The sequence below is a fragment of the Danio rerio genome, chromosome 2 (genome assembly GCF_049306965.1).
Source record: "Danio rerio strain Tuebingen ecotype United States chromosome 2, GRCz12tu, whole genome shotgun sequence".
In the NCBI taxonomy this organism is placed as follows: domain Eukaryota; kingdom Metazoa; phylum Chordata; class Actinopteri; order Cypriniformes; family Danionidae; genus Danio; species Danio rerio.
In genome coordinates, this window is record NC_133177.1 from 58,681,581 (window position 1) to 58,709,314 (window position 27,734).

The following is a 27,734-nucleotide window of genomic DNA, read 5'->3' on the forward strand; positions in this document are numbered from 1 at the left end:
ATGGGAGAATCGCATCATGGATATGCAGCTGACAAATCTGCAGCGACTGCGTGATGCTGTCATGTCAATATGGAGCAAAGTCTCTGAGGAATATTTCCAGTACCATGTTGAAGCTATGCCACGAAGGATTAAGACAGTTCTGAAGGCAAAAGGGGGTCCAACCTGGTACTAGTAGGTGTACCTAATAAATAGGCCCACACGGAACCTGCGCGCACAGAATTCCACAGATTTTCCGCAGATTTCTGCAAATTTTTAGCCCATCATTAATTCTGTTTATTTACTTGAGTAAATGTGTAAATCTGAATTTGTTCAGTTTTTATTCAGTAATTTATTACTTTTTATTTTATATATTAAGGTTTTAGTTATGACACTCCACTAGATACCCCCAAAATAATTCCGCAGAAATCCGCAGATTTTTACCAAAATTCTCCCCAGAAATAGCAAAAAACGTCCGCAGATTCCGTGTGGCCCTACTAATAAAGTGAGTGTGTGTGTGTGTGTGTGTATGTATACACATATATATATATATATATATATATATATATATATATATATATATATATATATATATATATATATATATATATAATAAAATGTCTTTATAATTCAACCATAATTCATTAAAAATTGTTTTTAATTATATAAACATTTAAACCATCTTTTAAAAATATTTATCATGCAAAGAAAAATCTTAATATGCTTTAAAAACAGGTTTAACTGAGTGGATTTAGGCTGCTGTGACCATAAGCTTTTTGCGTCACTCTCTTTAAATGTAAGTGTTTAGCATCACAATGTGTAAATCTGTGCAAAGCCAGGCCAACACACAAAAAGCCTCATTCATGCATATGCATTTGTTTACGTTACGCTTGTGATTGACAGTTGGCCGAATGTAAATCTCGCTCATTTGATTTGCTGATAGCGCCGCGCTTTGAGTTGATAACCACGCCTCTCGCTCACTTTCAACCAATTGCTGAAGGGCGTGAAAAAAACACTCATTGTTCGGTATAAAAGCCGTGAACAGCTGCAGGTTCACAATGATAAATAACACGCGGAGCTTCCGTTGAAATCATTCGCTTAACATCATTGCTTAACACTGCTTTGCTCTATTAAAATTATTGATTTATTGTGTAACTTACTATGGGACAGGAAAATTTCTGGCTGCTGCTAATGGGATTTTCTCTAATTGCGAGCGAACCAATTTTCAACTCCACTGAAGAAGCGTTTGCAAGTAAGTCTATCTACTATTCGACGTGTTTCTGGTTCATGTTTAACATTTAATGTACAATCCAGCAGAAATTAATGCTCTATATGACCTGTAGAAGTCTATCACACACATATACTGAGTGTAAGAAGCTTTTGGGTCTTTATATTAGCCCTCAGAATTACATTCCTACGTTTTAAACACAAAAACTAACGTTAAAGCTCCTCATTCGTGGATAATACAGCAAAATTAGCTTGACAAACTTAGTTTATTGATTTAAATGTATGTTATATATTTTTATTGAAATATTTGACAGCTTACTTTTGCAATAAGTGCATTGCTTTCAGCTGTAGAAATATGTAAACGTATATAAACAACGCAATAGATACATGTTTGCGTTTAAATTGTCAACTCGCAGGTCCAGGATCAGTGTGGTACTATTTAATAGGATTTACTTGTACTGGACATTGCATGTGGACTGATTCTGGATTAGCAAGATTTTATAAAAGTCATGTATTACAAAGAACAATGGCTTGGAAATCATAAATCTTAGCAACTAGATTGTGTTCAGATGAGAACTTTAACATGCACATACAGCAAATTAAATAGTTAAATGCATATGCTAAGTAAATAGTTCTGATGTGAATGATATTACAAAGTGTTTACTTATTACTTTTTAGGTAATTTTACAGATTACAGTGACATTGAGTCTAAGTTCTCCATCAGAAGTGTTGAATTTCCAGACGAGGATCTTTGCTATCTTGTCCCGGGACAACAGGACTCCATTTCAGACTGTAACTTCAAAAATGATTCACAAACCTTCCTTATTATCCACGGATGGTCGGTAAGTTTAGTCATTTAGTCAGAAAATGCATTTATTAATTATGAATGAAGCATAACGTTGGTGCAATGTTTATTTATTTACATATTTTTTACTATATTTTCACCTTTCACTCCGCTTCGCTTCCCTATATGCATTCCATGTTGTACTTTAATCTTACTAGGCTTCTGCTGGTTGCAGATTTACTTGTTGTGGTTAGTTACCAAAGCTTTTATAACGGTATTATCACAATATTGACCTATAAGCTGCAAAAAACTGGTATAATAGCCCAAAAATTACTTGGTGTATTGCTTTACAGTATATATAGTACATGCTCATAATAAACATGTTTCAACCAAAATAAATTGCTAAAGGATTATAGTGCACAATAGGTAATGCTATTATAGTTACATGTTATAAGTTAATTAAAAAGCTGTATTAATTAGTTATTTACTCTATTTAATAAAACAATTACATATTTAGATTTTAGTTGTTAGACATTAGTTTTTAGGCACTATATTAGAAGTTAATCAAGTTAAACACACGTTAATTACATTGACTTTAGATGAATTAACTGATGTTGACTTGTAATATTAACAGAATTGTAAATCTTGTATGCCAGATTAACATGTGAATGTTTGAAAATAAATCAGCTATATTTATGCACTTACCGCTGTGTTAACTAACCACTAATACAACAACATGACTATTTTTAAGGGCACTCTAAAACTTTCAATTATAAATATTTATTTGCAATTATATTAGATGATATGCAAGTGATAAAGTACATCCAGGAGGTTGTTATCACAGAATAATGTCTGAGCGGTTTATCGGCAGCCTGATGTGAAAGACGGTTGGATATAACTGAAGGGTTTATTCTGCGAAAATAACCATTTTGGATGTACTTTATCCCACTTATTACATGGCTACTCGCCACAAATCATAAAAATTAGACTTAAAAATTCTGCTCTGAGCCACAATATTTTATTAATTCTTTATTTGAACGCAAAGCAGAAACAAAAACAGCTGATGGAGTATACACTAACCTGTGCATTATTCAGACACAAGATGGCGCCAATCAGCCAAAAACACAAAGCAAATAGGAATGAAAACAGCTGATGGAGTATACACTAACCTGCACATTATTCAGACACAAGATGGCGCCAAACAGTCAAAAACGCAAAGCTGACAGAAACGAAAACAGCTGCCCAACGCAATATTCAGTCAAAAGATGGCGCCAAGTAGTCAAAAACACAAAGCAGACAGGAATGAAAACAGCTGATGGAGTATACACTAACCTGCGCAATATTCAGACACAAGATGGCGCCAATCTGCCAAAAACACAAAGCAAATAGGAATGAAAACAGCTGATGGAGTATACACTAACCTGCACATTATTCAGACACAAGATGGCGCCAAACAGTCAAAAACGCAAAGCTGACAGAAACGAAAACAGCTGCCCAACGCAATATTCAGTCAAAAGATGGCGCCAAGTAGTCAAAAACACAAAGCAGACAGGAATGAAAACAGCTGATGGAGTATACACTAACCTGCGCAATATTCAGACACAAGATGGCGCCAATCAGTCAAAAACACAAAGCAGACAGGAGTGAAAACAGCTGATGGAGTATACACTAACCTGCACATTATTCAGACACAAGATGGGGCCAAACAGTCAAAAACGCAAAGCTGACAGAAACAAAAACAGCTGATGGAGTATACACTAACCTGCACATTATTCAGACACAAGATGGCGCCAAACAGTCAAAAACGCAAAGCTGACAGAAACAAAAACAGCTGCCCAACGCAATATTCAGTCACAAGATGGCGCCAAATAGTCAAAAACAAAAAGCAAACAGAAATGAAAACAGCTGATGGAGTATACACTAACCTGCACATTATTCAGACACAAGATGGCGCCAAACAGTCAAAAACGCAAAGCTGACAAAAACAAAAACAGCTGCCCAACGCAATATTCAGTCACAAGATGGCGCCAAATAGTCAAAAACAAAAAGCAAACAGAAATGAAAACAGCTGATGGAGTATACACTAACCTGTGCATTATTCAGACACAAGATGGCGCCAAACAGTCAACAACACAAAGCAGTCAGAAATGAAAACAGCTGATGGAGTATACACTAACCTGTGCATTATTCAGACACAAGATGGCGCCAAACAGTCAAAAGCACAAAGCAGACAGAAATGAAAACAGCTGATGGAGTATACACTAACCTGTGCATTATTCAGACACAAGATGCCGCCAAACAATCAAAAACACAAAGCAGACAGATGAAAACAGCTGATGGAGTATACACTAACTTGCACATTATTCAGACACTAGATGGTGCCAAACAGCCAAAAACGCAAAGCAGACAGAAACAAAAATAGCAGAATAAAGCGACTGACCAAGTATTATTACAAAAACAGTCGCATGTCAGACAAGCAGATGCATATGAATGTAAAGGTACTTAAAGTATATAGATATGAACGTGTTTACTGACGGACAAGGTGATTCGAAGTTCCCAGATGAGGTGTTATTTAGCAGTTGTTATCTCAGAATAACAAACCTTGGAATGTTGCAAATCTGACCAATCAGATTTGAGCATTCCAGACAATCATATATTTTATTATATTATATTATATTATATTATATTATATTATATTATATTATATTATATTATATTAATCCCTCTTATACTGTCTCTAGGTTGCGGGTCTGTTTGAGAGCTGGGTTTATAAGCTGGTGACGGCTCTGTATGATCGTGAACCCAGCGCTAATGTCATTGTTGTGGACTGGCTGGATCGGGCCAACAAACACTACCCCAAATCAGCAGAAAACACCAGGCTAGTGGGGGCCGACGTTGCCAAGTTTGTCAACTGGCTGGAGGTAGGCAGAGATTTGCATTGCTAGCATTGTACGTTTTATCGCTGTTGTATTTTTGTAATAACGTCATGACAGCCAAATATTACCTCAACCTTAGTACACTAAGGTTGAGCAAAAACACATAAATTAGAGATAATCCTTCCAGGTAAAAATATATAAATAATAATATAATAATAATAATAATGATAATATAATTTAATAATATAAAATATAAATTAAATAATATTTTAAAAAATTATATATACATATATAAATTTAAATAAATAAGTTTTCTATTCTGATTTCATGGTAACTTCTAATTTTTACCTATGTATATATACTTTTAAAATAATAATAAAAATAAAAACAAAACAGTTTTAAATTAAATAAAAAAGTTAAGTTAAATTAAATTACTCACTCACTGTTCTTTAGCTTCAGGGCTCACCACAGTCTAATAAACCGCCTATAATTAATCAAATTTTAGCAATGTGACATTATTGTAAATTACAAACATCCCTATGATTGTTATTGTTAACTAAACTATAATAATTGAAAAAAAAGCTGAAATAAAACAACTAAGTAAGACACTAAAATTGAACTAAAACTCAAACTGAAATAGAATAAGATAATAAGACCTAAACATAAATGTACAAAAAAACTAAATATTAAAAATGACCATATAATATCATAAAAAATACCAAACCTTTAACTGAAATAAGCTGAAATCATAAAATGAATACAATAAAAATATATCAAATAAATTTGTGAATTTCGCAGAGATGGGTTGCGGCTGGAAGGGCATCCACTGCATAAAAACCTGCTGGATAAGTTGGCGGTTCATTCCGCTGTTGCGACCCCGGATTAATAAATGGACTAAGCAGAAAAGAAAATGAATGAATGAATGAATAAATTTGTGAAAATACAGCAAGTTAAAAACATAAAAAAACATGCGTAAGGTAAACTAAACATATCAAAGTAACACTGATTTGTCAAAAAATATCTATAAATGACTCTGAAATTCAAGTTTCTTTATTCTAGTCAATGCTAAATCAAAATGGACACATTTTAATTAAATATAATTTATGTCTGACATGTTTATTACATTTCCTAGAGATTAGGTTGCGGCTGGAAGGGCATCTGCTGCGTAAAAACACGCTGGATAAGTTGGCGGTTCATTCCGCTGTGGCGACCCCAGATTAATAAAGGGACTAAGCCGACAAGAGAATGAATGAATGTTTATTACAAGGGTGGCACGGTGGCTCAGTGGTTAGGTTGCTGGTCCGAGTCCCGGGTCAGTTGGCGTTTCTATGTGGAGTTTGCATCTTCTCCCCGTGTTGGCGTGGGTTTCCTCCGGGTGCTCCGGTTTCCCTCCACAGTCCAATCGCATGCACTGTAGGTGAATTGGATTAACCAAATTGGCCACAGTGATGAGTGTGTGTGAATGTGAGCGTGCATGGGTGTTTCCCAGTACTGGGTTGCAGCTGGAAGGCATCCACTGCATAAACCATATATTAGAATAGTTGGCGGTTCATTCCACTGTGGCGACCCCTGATAAACCAGGCACCAAGCCGAAGGAAAATGAGTGAATGAATGAATGTTTATTACAAATGATTTAAAACACTTGATTAAAAATTACCAAGATCACATCTTGCATTTCATGCCTACTTGAAAGAGAAGTTAGTAAATATGACCAAGACATGTTATTGACGCATGTGTTTGTGTTTGTGTTGGAGAGGAGTTGGATTATCCGCTGGAGAAAGTGCATCTTTTAGGCTACAGTCTCGGTGCGCATGTCGCAGGAGTCGCAGGAAACCTCACCAACAACAAAGTCCACAGAATTACAGGTCAGAAATCCTCCATTTACTGCTCAAGTGTGTGCTTTTCAACAACAGCATGCAGATTTGTAAAAGTAAGGCATTACTTTTTATTTTTAGGTAATATACAAGGTGGGCATACAAGGTGGGATACACCTTAATAAAATGGGAATGGTTGGTGACATTAACGTCCTGTTTGTGGCACATTAATATATGTGAGGGGGCAAACTTTTCAAGATGGGGGTGACCATGGTGGCCATTTTGAAGAGGGTCATTTGACACATCAAACTTATTGGGAATTTCACAAGTAAAACAATGGTGTGCTTGGTTTTAACATAACTTTATTCTTTCATGAGTTATTTACAAGTTTCTGACCACTTATAAAATGTGTCCAATGTGCTGCCCATTGTGTTGGATTGTCAATGCAAGCCTCTTCTCCCACTCTTCACACACTGATAGCAACACCGCAGGAGAAATGCCAGCACAGGCTTCCGGTATCTGTAGTTTCAGGTGCTGCACATCTTGTATCTTCACACCATCCGCTTGTTAAGTGTGACGTCACGCGAAGCGGCTTCCGGGTCCAAGCGCTCTATTCAACTGAATGGGGAGATTCATGAAATGGTAATAATAAATATTTACAAAGCGATTTAATACTTTCGAAAATCACGATCGCAGTATATATGTCCATGTCTAATATCTGATGGCCTGAAAGTAATACATTTTTTTATTAATTGTAAAAGTTTTGGTATTTGTGATGCAGCAAGCCCAGAGATTGTTGTGTACACTATGACTTTATGTAAAATTAACTTTAATGTGTGATATGAATAAAACGTGATCATAAACGAATGATTTCTCCACTCAAATGAGTGGCGGCTTGGACCCGGAAACAGTATTACATACGTCACAAACACGTCACCACTTAACAAGCGGATAGACAATTGCCTTCAGATGACCCCAAAAATAAAAGTCTATGGGAGTCAGATCAGAAGACTTGGGGGCCGTTCAACTGGCCCACGATGACCAATCCACTTTTCAGGAAACTGTTCATCGAGGAATGCTCGACACTCATAATGTGGTGGTGCACCATCTTGCTGGAAAAACTCAGGGAACGTGCCAGCTTCAGTGCATAAAGAGGGAAACACATCGTCATGTAGCACTTTCAAATATCCAGTGGCCTTGAGATTTCCATTGATGAAGAATGACCCCACTATCTTTGTTGTCTATGATTTTAAACACGGGCAAACACAGCAGCACGGATAGGCGATGTGGCTGAATGGTAACAAACCCAACTGATAAAAAACAAGGTCAGCCACTCTCCAATTTTCGTTCAGCTCTCCTGACAAAAATGCTCGCTGCACACAAAAGCTTCGCTGTATCGGCCTGGACAGCATCATGGAGAAAACATACAACAAACCTTGTGGATCATGGAAACACACATATTACCCTTCATTAATGGCTAAATAATGCGTGCCATGCGCAGACGCGGTCTCGCAGCTTGGCAGGTCTGCCTTGCCTTCGGAAAGCACGTGCTCTCAAGAATAATAAAGAACCAGGCTCTCCTCATACAATAAGAAAACTCAGCTATGATAGCTATGGCTCAATTTTGATTATCGAATAAAAAAATGGAATCGTCGATGCTGCCACGCCCCCATGTCACGTCAGCTTGGCTTGCCAAGCAGGAAAAAACAGGCTTGTTGAAGTGCTTGTTGAACTGCAGATGCAGGAGACCCGTCGACAGAACTTAAACCCTCTCCTCTTTCAATGAAGTTGCCAGTGTGGAAGCATTTTGGATTTCCAGTGAGTTATGTTGACAAGGTTAGTGTTGTCGACAAAAAAAAATACAGTTTTGCAAGATCTGCTATGTACGCATTACATACGGTTCGTCCAATAGACAACACTGGCATCGCGATCCTCCACCCGCCCCCGTTGCAAATCCGCTCGCGAAAAGTACACACCCAGGCTCTGTTTACACTAATATATCTTTGTTTTTAAATGCCATTTTAGAATGACAACTATTTGACATCCACAGTGGCGTGTAGCATTTCTGAGCAGCCCTCCTTCCATCCTCACTACCGCTGAAAACGCACATGTGACCACACACACACACACATACAGACACAGATGCACACACAGCCATGCGCTCGAGAGAGCAGGTCCAGGCAGTCAGAGGACTGCTTCAATCTTTCACTCACTTGTACTTAGTCATTTTAGCGAACACCTCAGATACTGTTGGCTGGCTCCTGTTGGTTGTGCAACTTTTTTACCGACGCCATTATAACGACACAGATCACTGCCTATTCACGAGTCCCGCAGAAAAAGTGATTGACAGGTGGTAATTATGTGTGTAACTTGCCTTTATTCATTTACTGTATGATTTGTTTATGGGTGAAACAAAGACCATGCAGGTCAGGTAGTTTAAACGGTAGGCTACTAATAATTAATTTGTTATTAATTAATTATTCATAATCAAAAATCGAATCGAACAGTGACTTTAGAATCGAAAATGTAAACGAATCGAGGATTTGGAGGATTGTGACACCCTTAATGATTGCGAGAAACCGACACATCATCATTGGACAGGCAGATGAGCGCTACATCACCGATTTTGATCCGCCCCAAAATTATTTTAAACCCGGAAGATCAAATTAGCTGACAAAAGCTCAAGATTATCCAGTAGTCCCCACAATTAAAGCTGACAGGTGCTAACATTGTCTTAATTGATGCTCAACACACACACATCTGTAAAATCTCAAAAGAAGTACTAGAGGGTTTCTTGAACTTTTACTTAGTTACTTATACTTTCCTTAAATACTAGGGATGTAACGGTATCAGAATTTCATGGTACGATAATACCTCGGTATGAATGGCACGGTACGATATTTATTAAATAATTTACAGGAAAAACAAAACTAATGAAAAGACTCGAAAAAAAGTGGCAAAAGTGTTTATTTACCTTAGCACTGAACATATCAGTGACATACAGATTAGCCGTCTATCTGTACGTTTCGAAACAGGAACTTAAATTTTTTTTAATTTTAATAACAAAAAACTATTAAACCATATAAAAAAATAAAGTTTCAGTTTAGTATTGTTGAAAACTCATCACATTCAACATTTAATCACTCACTCACTTAGATAGAGATGGGTTTTTTAAGGAAAATGATCATATAACTATAATCTGGTAAAAGCTGGGATCTCTGGGCATGTCCCCTGCAACAGAAAAAAGCCTCTCATTTGGGACTGAGGTTTCTGGGACAGAGAGATATGATTTAGCCAAGGTTGACAGCAGTGGGTAACGTTGTGCATCGTCTTTCCTAACACTTGAGTGGACAAGCCATGAGTGAGATAGAGGTCTCTTTGCGGTACAAGTCAATGTCTGCATCAATCTAACAAGTGTGCTGTGTTCTGCAGTCCCCATGACTGTTTTAGTCGTATTCCCTGACTTATATTTCACCACAGTCTGGCAGTGCCTGCATACTGTTTTTTTCTTTGTCTGTCACCTTTTCTCCTTTTTCGTATCTTTTTAGAAAGAAACCGAAATGCTTCCACACATCTGATTTAAAACCCGCTTTAGGTTCGATCATTTCCAGCTCTTTTTCTTCCCCGTTACTAGCAACACACTTCATTTCCGCATTACTGGATCTGTAGTGACAACAGACCGCAAAGGATGATGGCCACGCCTAGCCTGATGGGAATTGTAGTTCCCGCTACCCTCTGTTCGCTTCATTCTCCAAACTTTTCTCAGAAATACAGTTTTATTGAGTCATGCGCCTACGGTAATATTGATAAAAATGACTATTGCGGTATGACGGTATTTACAATATTGTTACATCCCTATTAAATACTGTATATAAATTGAACAGTTTTGTTTAAATCCATTCAGAAAAGCAAAGTAACTGTATTTTTAGTGATTTTTAATGACGTTTTGTTGCACGTTATGTCCACACACAAACTTGAAGTTGAACTTGAAAAAAAGCTGAAAGGAGCTCTAAGTTGAGTGCTGTTCTGTGTTGATATTTAATGACTTTTCTTTCCACGTTATGTCCACACATGTAGAGGCATGACAGTAAAGCTTGAGCATGAAATAGCGTAGTGAAATAGTGTTGTTTTGTGCAGGTCTGGATCCGGCGGGCCCCAGTTTTGAGAATGCAGACATTCTGCGGCGTCTGTCTCCTGACGATGCCTCGTTTGTGGACGTTTTGCACACAAACACCAGAGGCTCTCCCGACCTCAGCATCGGCATCCAGAGACCTGTGGGGCACGTGGACATTTACCCCAATGGAGGAACTTTCCAGCCTGGCTGCAGCATTCAGCACACAATGAAGCTCATCGCCACATGCGGCATATACAGTAGGTTACAGTGCTGCATTTCTACCACTGAAACCGCTGTCATATTATACGCTCATTTTTTTTTTTTGCTTGTACAATAATATTTTGCATCAAGTTTTCACTGTATTTTAACTAATTTCAGTTTCGCTTTAGTGAATAATATTTTAATCCAACTTTTTTTGCAACATTTGGTTTACATTTTTGTAACTGTATAATAGTGCAGGGTATCCGCTGGGTCTTAAAATGTCTTAAAACTATCTCAAAAACTAAATTTTAGGCCTTAAATAGTCTTAAATATAGGGTGCTTTCACACTTGGTTCAATTACCTGGACCGTACTTTAAGAGCCCATATTATGGGTTTTTAAAAATGCTTTTAAAAATGAAGTCAAATATCCAGCTAAGGCTTTAATCTGTAAGTGTACAGTGTTTAAAACTGTTGATATATCTATAAAAGAGTCGATCATAGTGCTTCAAAGGAGTCATTAGGTGACGAGTCATTAGGTGTTTCGTTGACGTTACAACGGAGTTATTCACGCCCACGTGCAAACCCGGGAGATTTGAAACCTGAGGCCCCGCCCTCTAACACAGAAACCCACACACAAACATGCGCGTTGCCGTCCGGAGGAGGGTTATGTGTGTGTGTGTGTGCGCGTGCGTTGTAGTCCGGAGGAGGGTTATGTGTGTGTGTGTGTGTGTGTGTGTGCGTGCGTTGTAGTCCGGAGGAGGGTTATGTGTGTGTGTGTGCGCGCATTGTCGTCTGGAGGAGAGTTATGTGTGTGTATGTGTGTGTGTGTGCGCGTGCATGCGTTGTAGTCCAGAGGAGGGTTATGTGTGTGTGTGTGCGCGCGCATTGTCGTCTGGAGGAGAGTTATGTGTGTACGTATGTGTGTGTGTGTGTGTGTGTGTGTGTATGTGTGTATGTGTCTGTGAAAAGAGCAGAGTGAGACAAGCTAGGAGATCTCCTCACCAGCTCTTGGAGTTTTTGCTCAATAAAATAGTTAGTCGTCGGTATTTTCAAGTCCATCATCTGTTTTTACATTCACCCGCTGGCAGCTAAACTCCACGCCTACACTATCGAGCGTGTATGCATCGTGACTACTTTTATAATGTTGATTAGCTGCTGGGCATTTCATTCTGTCTCTCGCTGAAGGCAGTCAGTGTCGACCAATCGCAACAGACTGTCATCGGTCCAATCAGCGCAGATTAGCTTCGCGCTAATGAGAGGTTTGGGAACGAATTAATCACTGAACGATTCATATGGGAGTCGCTGAGATAATTAGGTCAAAATAAATGCAGATTATTTACCATGAAAGTGTTTTTTGACCTTGCATACATATTAGACTGTTGTTGGAGACCCTTACAACCAAAATATGACCCTATTTCATGTATAATAGGGGCTCTTTAAGTTCAATTGTCGCCCCTTGCCACCTTCTCGGATGGTTTGTGTTCACACTGTTTCTTTGCATCTGAACCCCGGTATCCTTCCGTCATCAAGCTGCTGTTTTGTTTACGGCTGTTGCTAGGTGATGGTCATGAAAGCAAAGCGATGAAATGAGAAGAGGTCAACATATTGCGGTCATTCGCGTCCACGTTCAGAACATCACACAGTGTCTGCAGAAGCTGTTTTTGGAAGAGACAAGTAGAAATTATCACTGTTATGAAAACAATAGTTTGTTGTACTGTTGACAGTTCACTTCCATTATTTGGCTGCAGGCACGTGCACACATAGGGCTCAACCTGTGCAATGCACATGCCCTTTTTAGTCTTTGATAGAAAGTGCCCTTCTTAAATAATCTGAAGTGCCCCCGCGACGACCCCCCCCGCCCCAAACGCCCTCTTTCGCTTTTCAGTTCGCGACAACCCAGACCACACCCCCCTCCCCCCCTTCTCCAAATATTTTGTCCTGCACATGCCCTCTTTCATAGACTCTGCACGGGGCTGTTTGGCTGTTGTTATGGCCCGTTTCCACTGAGTGGTACGGTTCGGTTTGGTATGCTTTTATGGTCATTTCCACTGTTAAAAGGCGTACCGAACCAAACCGTACTTTACCACTTGTTCGGCACCCTTTCGAAAGGATCCCAAACACAAGAAAGGGTACCAAAAGGCGGATCTAGACGCGCAGCTGCAAGCTATTGGTTTACAGAGATACGTCATTCGCTTGGGTAACAAGCCAGAATGTAAACAAAGGACCCGCCATGTTTGAAATACACAGCGAGAGATTACTTGCGTTCACTGCGCGTCTATATCTGAAATAACAAACCTCTTGAGCTGATAATAATAGTGTGCGCTTGATTATTGACAAGCTTTGGAAACCTGATCCTGTGAGAAGCTGACAAACGCGAGAATGACACATTCAGAAAGAAAAGGACAAACGCGAGAGTGGGGCGCGGAAAAAAAGGCAAAGCCAAGGAGCAGACTATTTCTTCAGCAAACGTAAACAAACTGCCTTGTTTTAATTTTTATCATCACCTTTTGGACTAATATGAACTGGGAATAATGGAATGACTCTCTAACAGAGGACTACATGACATGTGCTGCTGAAGATTACAGACACAGATGAGAGTTTTTCACTGACTGTAGGCTATACTTTGTGTTGTTTTGAACCTAATTAAAGACGAAAGCTGCGTCCCAAATGGCACACTATACACTATGCACTCATGCACTATGTACTTATGCACTTACACACTCAACAGGATAGTATATGTATGTAGTGTTGTCCCAAATGGCACACTAATGTTTTTTTACTAAGCGGAAATTCAAACCGTTTCCCTGATGACGTTTGACTGTTGCCAAATCAGTGAAATTAACGACTGAATTATCAAGTAATACCTGCCGTGAGTATTGCCGTATTTACCATCCGGAGGCGCTATAATCACTCTCGTAGGAGAATTTTGCTTTCACCATCCAAAATAAATAAAGTTATTCAACATGTGCGTCCGATCGCTCCGCCCCTTCCGCTACGTGAGCAAACCTGCGGTCGTTGAGTGCGTGAAGTGTCCATCATTACACACTTCATTTTAGCGGCTGAATGAGTGCATCATCCGGGTAATTAAAGTGCACTTATTATTTTGAGAATTTTCAATGTGAACACACTACTTACACTATTTATACTACAAAATGGTGTAAAATAGTGCATAAGTATGCGATTTGGGACGCAGCTGAAATGTATGCTGTGTGTACTTTTTCTGTAGTTGGTAACATATCGGGGACTGTAAGTGTCTGTATGTGTTCATTTATTTATTTAAAATAATTACAGACGTTACAGTAGGCTATTTCGCACTGCCATTGATCTGCAGTTATAACCACTCATGTTCATAGAAAAGTTGGTAATAAACATTTATACAGAAGTATTTATGTGTGTAAAGCGTCTGTTTTGTGAGAAGTGCTTTTCATATGATATGCGAGCGACCTGTGCAGCTTTACTGTGTTTATTTTCTTGAGCGAGCATGACGTCGACTGAAACTTTGTCGTACACCACGCCCACCAAAAGAGTACCCTTGGTAGAGGAAACGCAAGCCTGATAAAGGTGACCCGTACCGAACCGTACCGTACTGTACCAGTCAGTGGAAACTAGCCATTAGATGACAAAGCGCCAAACTGGAAAGACTTCTGCACATACTGGTCGATTTGCTTTTACTGAATCTTTTAGTTTTGGACATACAAAAAGCGACTCGCGTCCATTTGCCTCAAATATTAGAAACATTAAGAACATCACACGGTGTCTGCAGAAGCTGTTTTCGGAGGAGACAAGCAGACATCACTCTGTTTGCCCTGGCTCAGTCCCGCTAGTCACCAAGGTACAATACGTGACACACACACACACGCATACATGAATGAACGTTTTAAAAACAATAGTTAGTTGTACAGTTGGCGGTTAACTTCCGTTATTTGGTACGATCGCATTCATATCAGAAGTGAACCGTACCAGAGACCTTGGGCCTCAAGTACGAGGACGTGCGATTTTTCGGGAGATTATCACTCGTTTGCGGGCATCCGGGATCTGTGCATTTGCCGAAGACTTGGGATGTCTGTTAAATGACCTCCCGTCCTACTGATAATTCTCTCTTCATATAGCCGTATGCCTATTACATATCCATAAAACACTATGATATAACCGGGCTCGGATCGTTTGCTTTCTCACTACAATCAATCCACTCCAGAGTTCATTTCAATCAAGCCGAGACCACTGCATTCAAACGATCTCGGAGCGATTGATTTGACGCAGATCAGAGCGCGATTAGTGGTTTCACAAATGCCAAGCGAACCGTGTAACTGGGCAAAAGAGACAAAAGTCTTGGTGTGAAAGCACCCTCAGAGCACCTTTAGGATGTGTTGTAACAGGAGATTTGCATCATGGATGTGCAGCTGACAAATCTAAGGCAGTTCTGAAGGCAAAAGGGAGTCCAACCCGGTACTTTTAAGTTGTACCTAATAAAATGGCCAAAAGGTGTACATATATACACATAAAAAAAATCTTAATATTAAAAACTTTCAAGGATTTAAGCTGCTGATGACCGTTAAATGGGTCCCAACAGACTTATGAAAAGGGTCCATTGCGGATGCGCACATTGCGATATGGATGCTGAATCTGTTTATTTCTCAGCTCTATAGAGTGGAGGAACTATGACGTCACTTTGTAGGCTAATCGGCTGCTAGCATAAAACTGGTTCCCTCGTGAAAATCCCTATAGGATTTTCCCATAGGGTTTTCGAAGATTGCGAATAATACGCTCTGTGTTCAAACACTGTTCATTACACTTACACGTTTTGTTCAGCCGGATAATTGTCACACGAAAATATAACATTGAGCACTTTTGGATCTTAAATGCAAACGCAAGACTTGAAAAGCTAACATTAGGCTATAAACGGACTACAGCGCCCTCGGGGCGCTCGTCAGTGACGTCAGCCCCACCCTACTACAGACGACTTATCAAGCTTATTTTTAGAAATAACGTCCATGACAAAGAGTTAATCTCTCAGTATATTATATTGTAATCCACGCTATATATTATAAACTAATAAATACGCAAACACACATAGACCTTTGTGCCTTTTGGATCGTTTTTACGTGGGAAATACATGCTTTGCTTTGCTTTGCGGTTGTTCTAAAAGTTTAAAAAATGTGTATAAATGTGCCTATATAGTATTATTATGAGACATATTTAAATAAGTGTATCGCTCGCGTGCACACAGCCCGCTTACCTTAACAGACGACGGCGTGAGGAGGAACAAGTCTATCAAATGCCTGCAGGTTTCATCATTATGGACACAGAACAACATTCAATATTCCTTTTGTGTCACGAAGTACAGTGAAAAACAGCCCAATACAGTCACATCTGCTGTACGTTTTATGGAGGAGTGTAAATATTGCAGTTATGACAGAGTTAAATGTGTTGATGAAGAAAAAAAGACGAGAAATCACTTGATCACGTTAAAATGACAGTTAACATGCATGTATTTTTACACATTTATTCACACGTTTGCATTACTGAGAGCAGGAAAGAAACTGAGCAGTATCTTCATATTATCGTTTAATTAAAATGAATGATCAACAAATGAATCTTTTTTGACAGCCTTTACATGTGAAGGAATTATCTACACACAATCTGAATTCTCAATTAGAATAATACAACAAACTATAAAATACTATTCTGAAAATACTTAAATCACAGACAAATCCAAACGCCCAAGCGAGCTGCGCTCCAGACCAGATCAGCTCGATGACGTATAATGCCCCCGACGCCGCCTGTAGTCTCATTTAGCAACTTGATAGCAACCGTCTTTTTAAAGAAGCATAATCGATTTAAAAGTTGATGAGTGTGCTGTAACTGATGTGTTTTATGTCGTAGAACAAAACGTGAAAGTATATTGAGTTGGTGTTAGCCACGGACCTTATTTGAGCGATTTTACTGAAACCCCATTCAAAAAACCCATTGACTTTGGGACGAGGGAACCGGAAGTGCTAAAATGCTAACTCGCTTCCGGGTTTTTGCATACAAATTGACGTCATAGTTCCTCCACTCTATATCTGACTGTGATCTCCTCTGTTTTGGTTTGTGTCAGATATGGACCAGATCGTGAAATGTTCTCACGAGCGCTCCATCCACCTGTTCATCGACTCTCTTGTGAATCAGGCGTATCAGAGCTGGGCGTTTCGCTGCGCCTCCAGAGACTCCTTTAATAAAGGCCTGTGTCTGAGCTGCAGGAAAAACCGCTGCAACACACTGGGATACAACGTCAAGAAGATCCGCAGCACCAGAAGCACCAAGATGTACCTCAAAACCCGCGAGATGATGCCCTTTAAAGGTAAGGGGGGATATTTTGACTGTGAAACATACTGGGCTCCATTTTAAGGATCTAAGCGCAAAGTCTAATGCTGTGTTCACACCAGACGCAGAGTGCTGGATAAATCACGCTATTCGCGTGTAAATAGCCGCGTGAACATTTGAGTTTACTCGCTTCATTCGCGTGTCAAATTCACTTCAGAACAGACGCGGATTCGCGTGATGGGCAGGGCTTCTGTCTGCCCGGTGACTGTAGCTTCGTTGCTAAATGGCTAACATGGATTTTATGAAGAAAATAACAGTGTTTATGTACTTTATAAAGGCTGAAAAACAGTGTCGATACGTTTAGGGTCGTGTCTGAGTCCACTGCATGCTTTCAGAGGTGCATCCAGCTGTGTGAGCTCATAAACTCCTCCAGAAACTGAACCTGGATCACGGAGGCTTTCAACGGTGCTTCTGACTGAGCCAAGCCGAGTTTGATGAACTGTTGTCGGTGTCGGCTCGAGGATTTGCCCCGGGACACCATCAACAGGTTCTAGGTCACAATCACGCCCCCACAAGAGCAAGCTTCTGATTGAACGCGGCGCGAATGTCCACTAAAGTTCAGATTTTCGAACTCGAGACTTTAAGCGCGTCAAACGTGCAAAACGCTCAATTCGCCCTGCACCATTCTCGCGTATCGCGTTATTCGCACCGCGCCTTTCGCGCAATTTGCATCATTTGTGCCACGCCATTCGCCCGTATCGCGCCGCAGGATTTCTATTCGCACATTTGCATTCACTTAACATGTAAATCACTTGCGATTGACGCGCGTTCCGCGTCTGGTGTGAACGCAGCATTAAGCAGATGGTGCAAAAGCACTAATGGTGTGTCCGAATGCACTTTTGCTATTTTAAGGATGGAAAAAAAAAACGTATCCAGCGCACTGTCTTTTTTTTTTAATTAAATAATTAATTTATTTCATTTTAATTTTTCTTATTTGTGTGTGTGTGTTTAATATTGTATATCATGACGTATTTATTTATAATGTGTTTCTCTCTTGTTCTGTTGCAGTGTTTCATTACCAGATTAAAATGCATATGTTTAGTGATAAAAACATGACTTTGCTGGAGCAGCCGATGAAAGTGTCTCTATTCGGGACAATCGATGAGAGGAATGACATCTCTGTCATTGTGTGAGTTCAACTTACTCATTTATTTATTTTAATGGCTTTTCTTTTTACTATTTTGGTTACATACACTCACCGGCCACTTTATTAGGTACACCTGTCCAACTGCTCGTTAACGCAAATTTCTAATCAGCCAGTCACATTGCAGCAACTCGATGCATTAAGGCATGTAGACATGGTCAAGACGATCTCTACTACTTCAAATCGAGCATCAGAATAGAGAAGAAAGGGGATTTAAGTGACTTTAAACGTGGCATGGTTGTTGGTGCCAGACGGCTGGTCTGAGCGGCAGTTCTGTGGGCCCAAATGCCTTGTTGATGCCAAAGGTCAGAGGAGAATGGCCATACTGGTTTCCACTCCTGTCAGGAGACAATGGAAGATTGGAAAAGTGTTGCCTGCTCTGATGAGTCTCCATTTCTACTGCAACATTCAGATGGTCGGGACAGAATTTGGCATCAACAACATGGAAGCATGGATCCATCCTGCCTTGTATCAACAGTTCAGGCTGGTGGTGGTGGTGTAATGGTGTGGGGGATATTTTCTTGGCACACTATGGGCTTATTAGTACCAACTGAGCATCGTGTCAACGCCACAGCCAACCTTAGTATTGTTGCTGACCATGTCCATCCCTTTATGACCACAGTGTACCCATCTTCTGATGGCTACTTCTGTTGGTTTTTTTGAACATGACAATAAGTTCACTGTACTCAAATGGCCTCCACAGTCACCAGATCTCAATCCAATAGAGCTCCTTTGGGATGTGGTGGAATGGGATATTCGCATCATGGATGTGCAGCCGACAAATCTGCAGCAACTGCTTGATGCTATCATGTCAATATGGAGCAAAATGTCTGAGGAATATTTCCAGAACCTTATTGAATCTATGCCACGAAGGATTTAGCAGTTCTGAAGGCAAAAGGGGGTCCAACCCAGTACTGGTAAGGTGTACCTAATAAAGTGGCCGGTGAATGTGTTTGTGTGTGTGTGTGTGTGTGTGTATATATATAATAATTTCAAATTAAATTTATATTTTTAAAAGTACCTCTTAAGATATTTGAATGTTATCAGAAAATATAAGGGTTTTACTAGTCTTCTTCTCTGTATTGTAATATTGTATATCTGAGTGAAACTGCTTCTGAAGCAAAAGCAAATGTAAACTGGGCTTGATTTTGTCCTTGGAGAACTGATTGGATTGTTGTGGCTTGCTATTGGTGGATCTTATGTAATTAATAATTTGCCCCACCCACCCACCCACCAGTAATCACCAATCAGAGTCGAGATGTTGTTGAAGAGGGAGGGAAGTTACCTTGATTAAAGACTATGAGGACATGAATTTAAAACATAATTCACAACGCTGTTTAAAATACGGACTGCCAATTAAAAAGAAGAGCTAATCTTTATTGATTTGATAGTGACTTCAGGTTAATGCAGTCCTGGACGAAAGCTGTTAAATGTGTTGTGTTTGGCACGCAGGCCCAGCATGAGCACCAACAGCACCGTCTCCTTCCTGGTGACGTCAGACCGAGACATTGGAGATCTGCTGATGCTGAAGCTGCACTGGGAGAAAGACTCGTATCTCTACAGCTTCTTCAGCAGTAATCAGTTCACCATCCGCAGAATGAGGATCAAATCTGGAGAAACGCAGGCCAAGTGAGTCTTTCCAGCACACACACACACACACACACACACACAGCGGTTGACAAAGGGTCAAAAGGTTTTGTTTTTCATTTGTCAAAGATCATTTGTCAAATAATGCAGCACGGTGGCACAGGGGTTAGCACTGTCACCTCACAGCAAGAAGGTCGCTGGTTCGAGTCCTGGCTGGGTCAGTTTGCATGTTCTCCCCCATGTTGGCATGGGTGCTCCGGTTTTCCCCACAGTCCAAACACATGCGCTATAGGTGACTTAAATAAACTAAATTGGCCGTAGTGTATGAGTGTGTGTGTGAGACTGAGTGTGTATGGGTGTTTCCCAGTACTGGGTTGCAGCTGGAAGGGCATCCGCTGCGTAAAACATATGCTGGCGGTTCATTTCGCTGTGGCGACCTCTGAAATAGAGACTAAAGGTCTCTGCGCACTGAAGTCCGAAATGTTCCTATGCGTTTGTAAGAGCCAGTTATGCATAATTCATTTGTGATAATAATTTAGTTAAAATGGTTTAAACATGATAAAAATGTATATTTACATATAATAAGAATTCATTGTACATAATTTAATAATTAATACAATTTTAAAACATTTACTTTGGTATTTTGGCTTCCGACAGCAATACGTCATGAGGTCATTAGTTCATACGTTTAAGTCAGATTGCAGTTATGGATGTTGGAAGCAACACAGTTTTTTGACCGTGCTGATCGAGTCTATTGTAACTTTGTATTTTTGTTTGCATTTCTTCTGTAAACCTTTTTTAAAAGAAGATTCGGTCTTACTCGCGTTTTTGCAAATACTGGTTGTTGGAATAGAAGCTGCAAAAGGTGGTACGTAAGGATTTGCACGAAAGGTGTGCCACTACAGCGTTATTTTTGTATTCATATGCGAAGAATTTGTCATGTAAACAAACCTTGCACACTGAGTCCGATGCGTATTATTCAATCCTTTACGAAACAGCACAAAACATTTGAGTCAGTTTAAGCAGTGATACTGTTCTCCTCTCTCTTCTCCAAAGTAAAAACAGGAAGAGGAGAAGGCAGCATATTGTGTTCATCTAATACAGAGGAAGAAGAGTTCAGCTTATTATCAAAGAGCTGCGCTGGATTATCCCGAAGTTTATTTCAGGAAATCAGTGGAATTTTGAAACTTTGTTTATGATACTTCACACATTCACACTCGTAAACAAATCCTGAACAGAGGCTGGCAGTATCTACTGAAATTATAATAGATGGTGGCCGCGTTGACGTGTCGAAGAAACAGACTGAAAGTGGACCATAATTTCTATTGTAATGTCTATGGGCCATATGTCAAATGTATGGAGACACACACACACATCAATCCGCAGCAGGTGAGAGGTGTGCAAGTCACGGAATCCAGCATGTATAGGGGTTCTCAACTGTCACATTCTGTCTTTATATTATGCACTGTGTTTGTCATAAGGTTATCTGTAGCTTAAATGAAGGCATTCAGTATTTAGCTTTTCGCTAGTACGGTGGTTTAGAACTGTCAAAACTCCATTCAAAACACTTTTTCGTATAACTTCTTAAACATGTGGAAAAATGTTAATATTGCACAAATGGCAAAAATTTTGTAACATCAAATAATAATAATAATAATAATAATAATAATAATAATAATAATAATAATAATAATAATAATAATAAATATTTATTGATCATCAAATCATGAAATATCATAATAATAAATATTTATTGATCATCAAATCATGAAATGTCATAATAATAAATATTTATTGATCATCAAATCATGAAATATCATAATAACAAATATTTATTGATAATCAAATCATGAAAATCATAATAATAAATATTTATTGATCAATTAATCATGAAAAAAATCATAATAAATATTTATTGATCATCAAATCATGAAAATCATAATAATAAATATTTATTGATCAATTAATCATGAAAAAATCATAATAATAAATATTTACTGATCATCAAATCATGAAAAAAATCATAATAAATTTTTATTGATCATCAAATCATGAAATAATCAAAATAATAAATATTTATTGATAATCAAACATGAAATAATCATAATAATAAATATTTATTGATCATCAAATCATGAAATAATCAAAATAATAAATATTTATTGATAATCAAACATGAAATAATCATAATAATAAATATTTATTGATCATCAAATCATGAAATAATCATAATAATAAATATTTATTGATCATCAAATCATGAAATAATCATAATAATAAATATTTACTGATCATCAAATCATGAAATATTCATAATAATAAATATTTACTGATCATCAAATCATGAAAAAATCATAATAAATATTTATTGATAATCAAACATGAAATAATCATAATAATAAATATTTATTGATCATCAATCATGAAATAATCAAAATAATAAATATTTATTGATAATCAAACATGAAATAATCATAATAATAAATATTTATTGATCATCAAATCATGAAATAATCATAATAATAAATATTTATTGATCATCAAATCATGAAATAATCATAATAATAAATATTTACTGATCATCAAATCATGAAATAATCATAATAATAAATATTTACTGATCATCAAATCATGAAATATTCATAATAATAAATATTTACTGATCATCAAATCATGAAAAAATCATAATAAATATTTATTGATTATCATAATAATAAATATTTATTGATCATCAATCATGAAATAATCATAATAATAAAAATTTATTGATCATCAAATCCTGAAATAATCATAAATATTTATTGCTCATCAAATCATGATGCTGAAATGATGTCTGACAGATCATATGACACTGATGCTGAATATTCAGCTTTGGATCAAAGCAATAAATTTCACTTTAAAATATATTCAAACATTTATTAATTTATTCATTTTCTTTTTGGCTTAGTCCCTTTATTAATCAGTGGTCGCCGCAGCGGAATAAACCGCTGACTTTCCTAGCATTTGTTTTACGCAGCGGATGCCCAGCTGCAACCCAGTATTGGGAAATATATACAAACCGATAAAACAGTAATTTAACTTTTCAAAATTTCATTAATTTGTCCCATATTTATCAGGGGTCGCCACAACGGAATGAACCGCCAACTATTCCAGCATGTGTTTTTGTGTGGCCCTTCCAGCCACAACCCAATGCTGCAAAATAAACATTTTGATTTCACACAGACTTTAATGGATTTATTAAGGCAAATGTATTTCTTCTTCTTCTGCTTTTTAGAGTAATCTTCCGAGCCAAAGAGACAGAGTTTGCTTCTCTGGTTCAGGGTGGAGATCCAGTGGTGTTTGTGAAGTCCAGTGAAACTCCACAGAGCAGGAGAGAAGAGAGGTGTGTATGAGAGAATGTATGTCTGTGTGAGAGAGTGTTTTGAGGAACTGTGGTGGAAAGTGACGTCATGGCTCCCGAAATATTTTGTTTATATCTAAACAAGGACTATAGATACAGTGTTAATTTTAAATGCACAAACCAGCACAAACAAACTGTGCAGATTTGGAGCAATTTGAGCTAAATGTAGTGAAAAGTAATGTCACAGGGTCAAAAAAATATATATAACAACGCTTAATATCTCAGACACCAAACCTACAAATGTAGAACAACCGAAAAATATTTTTAAAAAAGAGTATTTAAAATTGTTGCAAAGTTATTAAAAATAAAAAAGCTGATAAATCACATGTACATCAGTGTTCACAGCCTTTGCCGTGAAGCTTTAAACTGAGCTCACATTCTGTTTCCACTGATCATTCTTGAGATGTTTCAGCAGCTTCATTGGAGTTCACCTGTGCTCAATTTAGTTGATTGGACATGATTTAAAAAGGCGTACACCTGTCTATATAAGGGCCCAGGGTTGACAGTGCATGTCAAAGCACAAACCAAGCATGAAGACAAAGGCATTGTCAGTAGACCTCAGAGACAGGATTATTACAGAAGGTTAGGAAGGTGACAGAAACATTTCTGGTGCTCTGAAAGTTCCAATGAGCTCAGCGGCCTCCATCTGTAAGTGGAAGATGTTTGGAACCACCAGAAGTCTTCCTAGAGCTGGCCGACCATCTAAGCTGAGTGATCAGGGAGAGAAGAGCTTTAGTCAGGGAGGTGATTAATAACCCGATGGTCACTCTGTCTGAGCTCCAGCGTTCTTCTGTGGAGAGAGGAGAACCTTACAGAAGGACAACCATCTGTGCAGCATCTGTACACTTATTAGGCCTGTAGAGTGGCCAGACGGAAGACACTCCCCGCCTGGAATTTGCCAAAAGGCATCTAAAGGACTCTCAGACAATACGAAACTAAATCCTCTGCTCTGATGAGACTGAAATTGAACTCTTTGGAGTGAACGCCAGGCGTTACGTTTGGAGAAAAGCTGGCAGCGCTCATCACTAGGCTAATACCATCCCTACGATGAAGCATGGTGGTGGCAGCATCATGCTGTGGGGATTTTTTTCAGCAGCAGGAACTGGAAGACTAGTCAGGATAGAGGGAAAGATGAATGCCGCAATGTACAGAGACATCCTGAATGAAAACCTGCTTCAGAGTGCTCTTGACCTCAGACTGCGGCGATGTTTCATCTTCCAGCAGGACAATGACCCAAAGCACACCGCCAAAATATCAATGGACTGGCTTCACAACAACTCCGTGAATGTCCTTGAGTGGCCCAGCCAGAGTACAGACCTAAATCCTATTGAACATCACTGGAGAGATTTGAAAATGGCTGTACACCATCACTTCCCATCCAACCCAATGGAGCTTGAGAGGTACTGCAAAGAGGAATAGGCAAAAAATCCCAAAGACAGGTGTGCCAAGCTTGTGGCATCATATTCAAACAGACTTGAGGCTGTAATCGCTGCCAAAGGTGCATCAACAAAGTATTGAGCAAAGGCTGAGAACACTGATGTACATCTGATTTATCAGCTTTTTTATTTTTAATAGATTTTCAACCATTTAAAAAAAAATTTACATTGTCATTATGGGGCATTGTGTGCAGAATGTTGAGGAAATAAATGAATTTAATCCATTTTGGAATAAGGCTGCAACATTAAAAAATGTGGAAAAAGTGAAGCGCTATCAGTACTTCCTGGATGCACTGTATGGTGGCGTTCAATTGCTGCTGTGTTCATACTGCATGATGGAATCAGTGACAGGAGGACACACACTGCAGGACTGTAAATGATAACTCTTACAACACTGGCTTACAAATGCATGCAAGAAGTGATAAGCTTGCAGAATGCCTTATTGCATATTGACACTTCAGGCACAAATCAGCTGTTCAATCACTGAAGCGTTTGTCTCTCTGTCTATTTGTGCGTGTTAGGAAGCACCGACTGAAACATCACGGCAGCTTCTTCAAACAGGGCATCAATGAAGCCACAGCAGATCTGAGGAAACCGCCAGCAGCGCTACACAACAATCAATCAACAGAGACGACAACAACAGCTAACACAAGTCAGGTCAACACAGAACACTGGACTGGGATTTAATGTACAGATGTGGACTAAATTGTTGGTGCCATTTTATTGAGTGAAGTTTATTCATAAAAAAAATTCGAGAGGAGCACACACTTATGGTCCTCATTAGCTAACGCATGATCCACCAATCAGACGATTCCTAAATCACCCTAAATAATCAGAGTATCTAACCTTCGCCATGTCACTGGCTCAAATTTTACCTAGCTAGGTCGGCATTTCTGTGTGTTTGCATGTTTTCCCCGTCTTTGTGTGGGTTTTCCCGGGCTCTCCGGTTTCCTTCCACAGACCAAAAACATGTAGCATAAGCAAATTGACTAAACTAAATCACTAACAAGCACTTAATGCAGCACACACTCTCCATAGATAATTCAAAATTTGCATTTACCATCATCAAGCAGGGGAGTTCTCGAGACCTACCTGAGCTCAGACTCCCCTCTCACCCTGCAACGGGAGGGAGCCCCAGGCTCGAGGATCTCATAAGCTCAGGGCTCTCTCCCAGGACAGCATGCCAGACACGCTTTATAATTAATCATCAGCTAAGAGGGAACTCTTGAAAGAAAAAAAATGAAGTGTGTGTGTGTATCATTGCATTTTTGTAAGAAATCAAGAGTGCGTGTGTGTGTGTGTGTGTGTGTGTGTGTGTGTGTGTGTGTGTGTGTGTGTGTGTGTGTGTTAATCTTCTATCTTTCTCATCTGTTTTTCTCATCTGCCTGCGCTACATTGAGCAGTTAGTGCTATTTTTATTCTCTGGACTTTATATTTGACTATATTTTGCACTTTGGTCAGCTCCTGCTGTTTTAAAAGTGCTTTATGAAGATGAAATGAAATAACCCCAACTAAACTATACTAAACAGTGAAGTGGTCACTAAAATAACTTGAAATTTAAAAAAGTAATGATTAATTAAAGACTACTATTACACCCAAAGTCTTAAGGAAACCAACATGGGCATAATAAACTGAAAAACCAATGTGTTGGGGTGGTGGATTTCCCAAAACAAAACAAAAACTTAATGCAAAAGATCCCCTTCGGTCGACAATCAAACTTAGACACTCATTTGAGAGTAATTGATTAGATTTATTATAGAAAAATAGTCATTTTAAATGAGCATCTCTTCGCGGTGGCCACAGGGCAAAATAACAAACACAAGAATCTATAAGTAAAAGAGCTTAATTTCCTTTAAATAATTAAAGAAAAATACGGGAAGCTTACCTTTCTCCCTAAACATAAACACAGTCAAAAGTAATCCAATAAATAGGTAAGCCACCCCTACAAGCTCAAACTCTCAAAAAAATGGTACAAGATTAAATGTTGGCCATTGGCCGGAGGGGTAAGGGAAATCCAGCAGCTCCAATCCCAGCAACCGGCGCACCACAAATGAGCTCCACGAACCCTGCCGGAAGTTCCTTTTTATAGGTCTCCGCTACCAGCAGCCAATCAGAGCACGAATCACGTTAGAATGGGAGCCTGTGGAAAAACAAAAAACAACACAAGAAGGCGGGACAAAGAAAAAGACACATGCAACACGCAATAAAAAATAAATAAACAAACTTTAGTCGTAACACTCCTGATAATAAAATGCAAATCAGATTTTTCTCGTGAATTGTGGTTGAACAGAAGCAATAAAAAGGCAAACTAATAAAACTGGCCTGAACACACTTGAAGGAGACCAACAGTTTTGTCCACTTCTGTGTGCTCTTAGCATTGAATGTTTTTATCTTGATGTATTTTGGTTTACTTGTGAATTCCACAAACTTCCAGCTTGCATTTAATCCCCCCCAAAAATCAAAAGAAAAGAGAAATCTTGTGTAAGGCATTCAGATTTTCTTTACCCTCACTGTGATTCACGTTCTGTGATACTCTCATTTCTGCTTTATTCGTTAAAGTATAAACTCTTTTTGTTTCATTCAATAGTAAAATGTTAAATTTTTAGCCATTTTTTTAGTATTTTGAATTTGAGCTCAAATATAATTATGCTCTTGACAATTTTTGTAAGATTTGCCCAGACACTGTAGATGAATGAGGGAAAAAACATACATATATATATATATATATATATATATATATATATATATATATATATATATATATATATATATATATATATATAAAACACTCACTGGCCACTTTATTAAGTAC

The 27,734-nt window shown here is 38.5% G+C and overlaps 1 protein-coding gene across 1 annotated transcript; it reads left to right on the forward strand.

The window, feature by feature from the left end:
* The first annotated feature begins 1,033 nt into the window (after positions 1-1,033).
* Positions 1,034-27,527, forward strand: LOC101884800 (lipoprotein lipase). Its single transcript, XM_005174409.6, has 10 exons — positions 1,034-1,228; positions 1,882-2,045; positions 4,729-4,908; positions 6,620-6,728; positions 10,815-11,048; positions 17,090-17,332; positions 18,364-18,484; positions 19,952-20,128; positions 23,361-23,468; positions 25,444-27,527. The coding sequence occupies exons 1-10, from the start codon at positions 1,138-1,140 to the stop codon at positions 25,607-25,609; spliced, it is 1,593 nt and encodes a 530-aa protein (XP_005174466.1). The 5' UTR covers positions 1,034-1,137; the 3' UTR covers positions 25,610-27,527.
* The last annotated feature ends 207 nt before the right edge of the window (positions 27,528-27,734 follow it).